Raw genomic sequence first — 8,445 nt, forward strand, 5'->3', positions numbered from 1 at the left:
TCTGGTCAGACTGTATGCTCCTGAATAACCCTTCTGACTAGGCACACAATTAAGAAGAACAGAGATTGGTATCATATGGGATAAAGGTTAATTTTTTCCTCTGTGGTTGCTTACAAGGGAGTCTACATGCTGAGAGTGATGGACTTTTGGCCTTAGACCATGAGATTGGATAACTGTGCAGACTGGATACTCCATTATTTCCAGAGCATGGGCTCTGGCCTTCTGATTCATACAATGTGTGAAAAATAGGGATTTCCAAAATTTAGCCTGAAATTATGTCCCCTAAATCTTTCTCCAGGTTCCTTCTGATTGAATATCTGTTAGGATGAGCACCTACAACCCTCCCACACTGGAGCAGCTGGCACTGGAGGTGCTGGTGAGGAATGATGCCATAGACTTCTCTGATCTGGAATACCTGCCCATTATGCTCTTCCCACCACTCTTCCTAGAGGCATTCAATAGGAGACGCACAGAGTTATTGAAGGCAACGGTGGCAGCCTGGCCCTTTTCCTACCTCCCTGTGGGACCATTACTGAAATCTGCTGATGTGGAGATGATGCAAGCTGTGCTGGATGGCATAGATCTACTGATGACCCAGAATGTTCCTCCCAGGTAAGCAAGACCCAAAAGAGCTACAGGGAAATAGGGTTAGTGGTAAGACACATGAGGGCAGAAAGACTGATCAAACAGGACAGAGAATAATGTCACTGACATGGGGATTTGTGGAAATACTATTCAAGGTGAAAGCTGATCTAAGTGAAACTCATAGTGGACAGCTCAGAGTACTAGTAGCCCTAGTAGGATGAGCCTTTCCCTGGCTTTCCTACAGACACTAGATATGAAAGAGACACAAGTCAAGAGCAACTCAATGAAGGGAAGTGGGTCATGTCTCCAGATGTGTCAGGAGCCATAATGGGACAAGCTAATAATTAGCAGGTGATCATCTTGAAATGGCTTGCCTTGGATTATTATATAATCTGCAACAAGTGAGCCCTTATTCAGCAAGGCTGTAAGGGACTTATATGAAGAAAGCTTCCTGCTATTGATATGCTTTTTCTATTATTGGAATTAAACATATCTAACAATCACTAAGCAATAGCACACCTCTTTGGAGCAGATATCTGCAGATCCACGAAGATGTACTGTCTTGGGTTGATGCTATATAGACAAATAGATGACTTCTTAAGTCTTGTTGGTGATCTTATAAGAATTCCTAAATTTATATAAATGATTATTATTAAGCTCTTTTGTAGTGGGACTGCTATTGAGTCCCTTTCTGATAGTCAAACTGCAATGAGAACTCTGCCTGTCTTCCATGTGTCATTAGTTGCTCTTAGATAGTAACCAGACTTTCTCCAACTCAGAGCACATTCCAAGAGGTTGTAAAATAATTAACCAAAGGTCACTAATAGGAAACTCATGATTTAGTATAAGTGCTAGGACAGAAGATATAATGTTGCCTGGGTTTACCTATACAAATCTTCATTAATTTCTTAGTTATAGTTTTAAACCTTCAGTGAACCTGTTGAGCTAGACAAGTGGTGGATGTTCAACCAGATAATTACTACTAATGGATATGCATGTGAACATTCTCTGTTGTAAACTCTATTTCAATTTATGATTTGATTTTTGGTGTGAACTTGTGATGAACTGTGTAATATGTGATCATGTGCTCTGAAAGATGTAGAAGTTCTGAATACAAAGACAAAAAGTAGTAGTAGTAGCAGCTCTAAGTGTCTTTTTCTTCCTGAGACCTCAGACTAGCAGGCATAAGTTAGAGACCAGCAGTTCCCTCTGAGACAGAACAAAGGCCACATTGCCTTATCCTCTGCTGTTAGGCTACAGGTGTCAATCACCTAGGCCTGCAGTTTTCTACCCTCAGAAGAAGTTTCCTACTCTGTGCCTCTGCCACTACCCTCTCTGGGCTGAGAGGCTCCCTGGACATATGCATATAGTGCACTGTCCTTGACAGCCTGGTATGAAGTGTTATGTTGGCACTGAAGTTAGACAAGTGGGATACAAGTTGACTCCATATTGGTTCGTTCCTATTTTTAATTATGAAACATTACCTATTTCCACCACAGAAGGAGGAAGCTAAAAGTGTTGGACTTGAGAGATGTGCATCAGGATTTCTGGGATGCATGGGCTGGAAGAGAAGATGGAGCGTGCTCACCAGATATTTTAAGAAAGAAGCAAGGCCCAGAGAGTCTTCCTACTTATGCGTTGACACAACAATTGCAGGTGGTCACTTACCTGTACCTCAAATCCTCTTTGGAAGAAGACCAAAAGTACTTGCTCCGGTGGGCCAAGAAGAACAGTGACTCTTTGCAGCTAATCTGTCAGAAGATGATAATTTTTCGCTTCCCCCTAAAGATTATCAAGGAGGTCTTGAACATTTTCCACCCAATCTATATTGATGAATTGAAAATATGCACACTTGAGGTAGATGTAATGCCATTCCTAAGTTTATTTCCACATTTCCTTGGCCAGATGAGAAATATTACCAAATTCAATCTACATCAAATTGACTTCCAATATAATCCTCTGGAGATTAGCAGGGAGGTGTATAGCATTTCACCCGGAAGTTATATAGAAAAATTGAAACCATGCACCTCTGATATCCTGTCTTTTTTAAATTTCTTTCCACATTACATTGACAAAATGACATATATTGCGAATTCCCTTCGACATGGGATTCATTCCCAATATAATGTTGTGGATAGAGTGACAGATTTAAAGACGTGTTCTGCAGAATTCTTTTCTCAGCTCACCAAACTCGACCATCTCCAGAGTCTCTATTTGAATTGTTCCTTCATTCCCAATAACAACATGGAAATTTTGTTCAGGTAAGGAAGGATAGTGAGCTGTTTCTGTTCTGGCAGAAAAACTTTCCTTTTACTAGGAACATGAGTGAACACCTGAGGTATGCCAGTCACAAAGGTTGTTACAATGACAGAATCATTACATTGTAGAAGTGTGGAATGTTTGTTTCTTAACTGAATTCACTTGGTTCATTCCTATTCCTTTAGCTGAGTCTGAGCTGGGGTAGGAGATATTGAGATAGCAGCCTTGCAAAAAGGTCCATAGTGTTGGGTCAGATGCAGTAAGTGTGCTTTGCATATTCCTTTTTGGGATCAAGGCAAAGATAATGGAAGGAAACAGGACAGAGCAGAGAGCCCTGAGCTAGAGAGGCTCCACACTTGCCCTCTAGAAAGATACAAGTACAGGAACCAGTTTGTTCCTCTATTGAAGTCTGTCAGCCTCTAATTCTCCCTAAATGGAAGGATGGTTTGAACACAAGTTGGGACTAAGTAGATAAGAAGTTTGTGACACTGGGGTGGGGATCATCAGAGTCAAGTGTAGAACCATGAAATCAATGATGATGAGTGTGGAGATAGCAGAAACAAGAATAAACTGTGTAGGACACAGGACAGGATGTTGCCAGAACCTCCCTGTGCTAGTCCTTTCTAGGTATGCTCTTCTGGCATGATGAGGCAAGCTGTAGTTCTTTGACAGAGTGAGTATGGAGAGTTGCAGACCTGTGGTCTGAGCCCATCCCACAGGATTGTAATATGCCTCAGTAGACAATGCTATGAGCAGACACCAACATGCTGTGTTTCCAAGGTGGACATTCAACAAAAGCACAGATTGACTACATATGTAGCTTCTCTGTCAATCTTACTAGTGTCCTCCAGCAACGTGAGTTAGAACCAATGTCTTGTTTTTACTCTAGATGTCTGAAGAGCCCCTTGGAATCCTTGTCTATGTCTTTCTGCCGACTCTCGATGTCAGACCTGGAACACATGTCAAAGTGTCAGAGCCTCTATCAACTGAAACAACTGCACTTCAGTGCTGTAGTGTTTTCTGAGTCATGTTTCAAGAGTCTCCGAATTCTCCTAGAGAATGTATCTGAAACTCTGCAGAGTCTGCAGTTTGAGCACTGCAGGATGAAGGACTCTCATCTCAAAGTCCTCTTGCCAGCCCTGAGCCAGTGCTCACAGCTCAACAGTATTAATTTTTACTATAACGACTTCTCCACTCCTGTACTGAAGGACCTTCTGCAATGCATGGCCAATCTGAACAACTTGACTGTAGAGGTGTACCCTGCCCAAAAGAGTGCTATGATCCCCTGGGTGATGTTGTGGTGGAGAGGTTTTTTCAACTGTGTCCTGAGCTGCTACAAATGCTCATGTCCAAAAGGCAGCCCCAAAAATTTATGTTTGCTACAGCCACCTGCCCTCATTGTTTGGGATGCTGTGTCTATGACAGGGTTCCCAGCCCTTGCCTTTGTTGGCAGGTAATAGAAGATTGATTCTGGATGCTGAGACATGAAATCTGAAGGAGGACATTTACCACAGAATCCCTGAATTCATGGCTTTAGATGCAATAAAATCAAAACAATGTTCACTGGATTGAGACCTTGGGTGATTTGATATGAAGGACAATAGAATAGTAGGAACAGGGTCTTGTGAAATCAGAAAGACAGTTCTGCATGTCTAAATATGCCTCCATCAGGACAGGATCCACACTGGCTTCCCCATTTTGTAAATATAAGGCCAGTCTATGAACTGATTGGTCTCCTCTTGTGTGCTACCCATGTCATTGACCTCAGTTTTATTTTGTGCTGTTCTATGACCTCCTGATGTATGATCAAGGAAATTATCATTGGAGCCTTGTTGGTGGCAAACTGTATTAAAGTCATTTATGGCATTATCTTCTACCCTTTACTTCCCAATGTTGTCTCCTTTGTTACTTGCACAGTACTGTCAAATTAAGTGTGAAGGGCTCTTAAAACCAGTCTGTATACTGAACCATCCTTGGAATGGGATGTGATTGTGAGCACAGAGGCTTTCCTACACAAGACTGTGCAAGTGAACACATTCTAGAAACAGGGTGTGGGGTTGTTGTTAGAACTTATGTTCCATCAGTGCTCACAGCAATGGGCTATTATGGGATTCCCTATGAACATAGGGCATCATGGTCCATCAAATTATTGCAGTTTTATCAGTGAAAGTGTCATCCGACAACACACCTTATTCAGCACTAGTAGAATGCATACTGTCTCCAATCCACTAGAGGATGAACCCTCTACTGATCTGGTCATTTACAGAAATGTAGAGAAAGAATGAGCAAGCCTGTCATGTCTCAGGCATATCTGGGATTCCTCTTCTCCATGCCATGCCAGTGTTCTTTAAGACAATGTAGTTAGTTCAGCAAGAAGTCCCCTACGGAGATTCATTCTGCATCTCCTGTATCATTACCTCTGGGTTCATCCTAGGTCAAGACTGTTTCCTCAACCTTGGACCTCTGCCTCAGCAGTTCATTACCACATGAGGGCTTGTAGATTCTCCTAAATTGTCACCCCTGAGAACACACATGTATCTCTTAGTTGGAGTTTTATTGATGTGAAGAAACACCAGGATCAAGGCAACTCTTATAAAGGGAAACAATTCATTGGGGCTGCCTTACGATTTCAGAGGTTTAGTCCATTGTTGCCATGGCAGAACTCATGGTGGCATGCAGGCAGACATGGTATTGAAGACAGAGCTGAGATTTCTACATCTAGACCCACAGGCAGCCTAAAGAATTAGCCACTAAGTCTGGCTTGAGTTTTGGAAACTGCAAATCCCACTCTGAAGTCACACTATTCATACAACAGGGCCATACCCACACCTATTCCAAAAATGTCATGTTTTCAATAATTCCATGCCCTTTGAGTCTATGGGGCCATTTTCAGGCATCCATGGTATGAGTAGCTTCATACAGACTTAATAGATTATATTCAGGAATATAATCTATTCAGACTTAATAGATTATATTCAGGAATATATATATGTATATACATACATACATATATATATTACTTGTATATATGTTATATATACAAGTAAACACATATGCTTGCAATAATAATTATCTAAAAAGAGGCTATAAACTTGGAGAGCATTGCAGAGTGTTGAAGAGGGTTTGTAACTTGGTAAAGAAGATACGTAAATTTTAATCTCAAAGAGAAAAAGTAAGTTATTGGACCCACCTAAGCATATTTCAACATTTAAAGATGATGAGGGATTCAGAGTCAGTCTCAGAAGGACAAATTATTTTTTAAACAAGTGGGAGGGTAATATACTCAGTATAAGTCCATGCGTTTTTATATAGCAGCATACCAAGCTCTTCTTTCTCCTACAAAAGTTGTAGGAGAAAGAAGAAACCTTAGTTGCTACAGTGCTTGTCTAACATTGGATAGCCATGGGTTAAATATCAGAATCACACAATACTGGGCACAAGAGTGCATACTTGAAGTCTCATTACTGTAGAGGGAGAGGGAGAGGATCAGTTAGGTTCAAGATTATCCTAGTTACTTAATGTGAATGTTATTTTTGGTTGTCAATTAAAATACATCTACAATTAACTAGAAGCCAATATGCTGGACATATTTGTGTATAATATTTTGGTTTGAGTTTGTTTTCTCTTTATTCTTTTTTTGGAGGGGGACATGTTTTTTGTTTCATTTTGATTTTGTTGTTGTTGTTGCTGCTGCTGCTGCTGCTGCTGCTGTTTTGTTTGAGACAGAGTCACTCCCTGTGTATCCTTGGCTCTGCTGAAACTTACTCTGTAAAACAGGTTGGCCTGGAACTCTTAAGAGATCCACCTGACCCTGTTTCCTAATTCCTGAGATTAAAGGTCTGTTCCTTTTAACACACCTAGTATCATTTTTCCTTTTTTTCGATGGCTATCATTTATTGATGAAAGGGTAGAAACATGGTATCAGTATTATTCTTTACCAAAAACTGACATCAGACAGAATTTCAGAATAACGCAATAAGACTAAAAAGAGTAAATAAAAGTTGTTTGGACTGAGAATAAACAAAAATTCCTTTGTTTAAAATTACTCAGTCATTTCTACAGAAATCCCAAAAGACTCAAGAGAGACTATGAGTTCAGATAAATGATATAACAAGGATACAGAAGACAAGTTTAGGGCACAAATTGTAGGGCGGGTGGGCTGTGAGAAGCAACTGGATGCTTGGTGTAGAATGAGCTTGGAACCCCAGAACCTTAATTGGAAGGCAGGAGTTCAGCTCTGCTCCCAAGCCCTGGTTCTTTTCATTTAGTTTCATCCCTCCACAAGAACTCCCACAGAGAGGTCTATGGCCAACAGTCACAGGAATAGGCCTCAGGCCCTAGAGAGATTTACATCCTAATGAGGTACCTGAAGGCAAGAGGGTGGAGTCAATTAAGCATACTTCCCCAGCCACTCCCCCCTCTCTCCCTGCTATTTAACTCAGGCCTGCCCTGGGTTTTACAGGGGGTGCATCCAGATCCATCCACCATCCACCATGACATTAAAGCCAGTAAAAACCCATGGACTTTCTCATGTCACTGGGATCACACCTTGAGGATCTGTGGAAACACAGCACCCATGCCCAACTTCCAGCCTGAAGGAACCCAGAAGGTTCCCAGCCAACTACCCACAGCCTGGTGTGAGGAACCCTGTGGTTCTCCAGCCAAAATTACCTTCAATTAATCCCAATTGGTTGTTGTATCCCAAGAAATAGACTGCAACTTTTTAAAAATACAATAGCCAATCCTGGCTAGTTACCTTGAGAGAAAAGATCTGAGTGGATGGTTTTCAGCTGACATTCATTCTAAAGCCAAGGAAAAAGCCAGGTTCAGAACTAAGTGTTTTAGTTAGTAGATGACAGAGGTTCTGGTTAGTCAACAAAATGATGGACTGGGTATAAGGAATATCTTGTACCTCAGTGGTACAAATTGGCATAATTATGCTCTAAATGTATTTTGAGAGAAAAGTTTAATTTTTTACAAAATAGTGCTATGTAGGAGGAGCTAAGGTGAGAGTAGTACTGAGAGGAAGAGAAGGAGTAAGGAGAGGAGGAGAAGTAGGAGAGGAGAAGCTAGGTGATGAGAGAGAGAAAGAGGGGGGAGACAGGGAGGCAGATGTTCATGTATCTCCACCAGTCAAAGATAGTTGATATATCTAGGTTGGGTAGTGGGTTACACCTCTGATTGAGCATTATCAAACTTATAAAGCCTTTGATTAACATTTTTAAAAAAGTGTATAAATGCAAAAAGGAAAGGGGGCATGGGATAGGGGCTTTCTAAGGGGGGTGGAATGGGGAAAGGGGTGGCATCAGAAGTGTAAATAAAATATCCAATAAACAAAACAAAACAAAAAAAAAAACAAAAAAAAGAAAAAAAATACAATTAAGCAGGATGTGGTGCACAAGCCTTTAACTCTTGATTCTGGGGAGTTTGCATCCACCCTGGCCCTATGTAGGGAGCTCCAGACCAGCCAGGAATACACAGTGTGACCCTGTCTTTAACAAAAAGAAAAAAGAATAAAGATAGAGATAGAGGTAGAGATAGAGAAAGAGAGATTATTATATATATATATATATAATATATATATATATATATATGTGTGTG

General features: G+C 40.9%; 1 protein-coding gene across 1 annotated transcript; it reads left to right on the plus strand.

The window, feature by feature from the left end:
• The first annotated feature begins 325 nt into the window (after positions 1–325).
• Positions 326–4,312, plus strand: LOC117708713 (PRAME family member 12-like). Its single transcript, XM_034502590.1, is given in 5 exon segments — positions 326–612; positions 2,088–2,569; positions 2,753–2,846; positions 3,734–4,104; positions 4,107–4,312. Coding segments are annotated over 5 exon segments (1,440 nt in total).
• The last annotated feature ends 4,133 nt before the right edge of the window (positions 4,313–8,445 follow it).

This window comes from Arvicanthis niloticus, chromosome 5 (assembly GCF_011762505.2).
Source record: "Arvicanthis niloticus isolate mArvNil1 chromosome 5, mArvNil1.pat.X, whole genome shotgun sequence".
NCBI lineage: Eukaryota > Metazoa > Chordata > Mammalia > Rodentia > Muridae > Arvicanthis > Arvicanthis niloticus.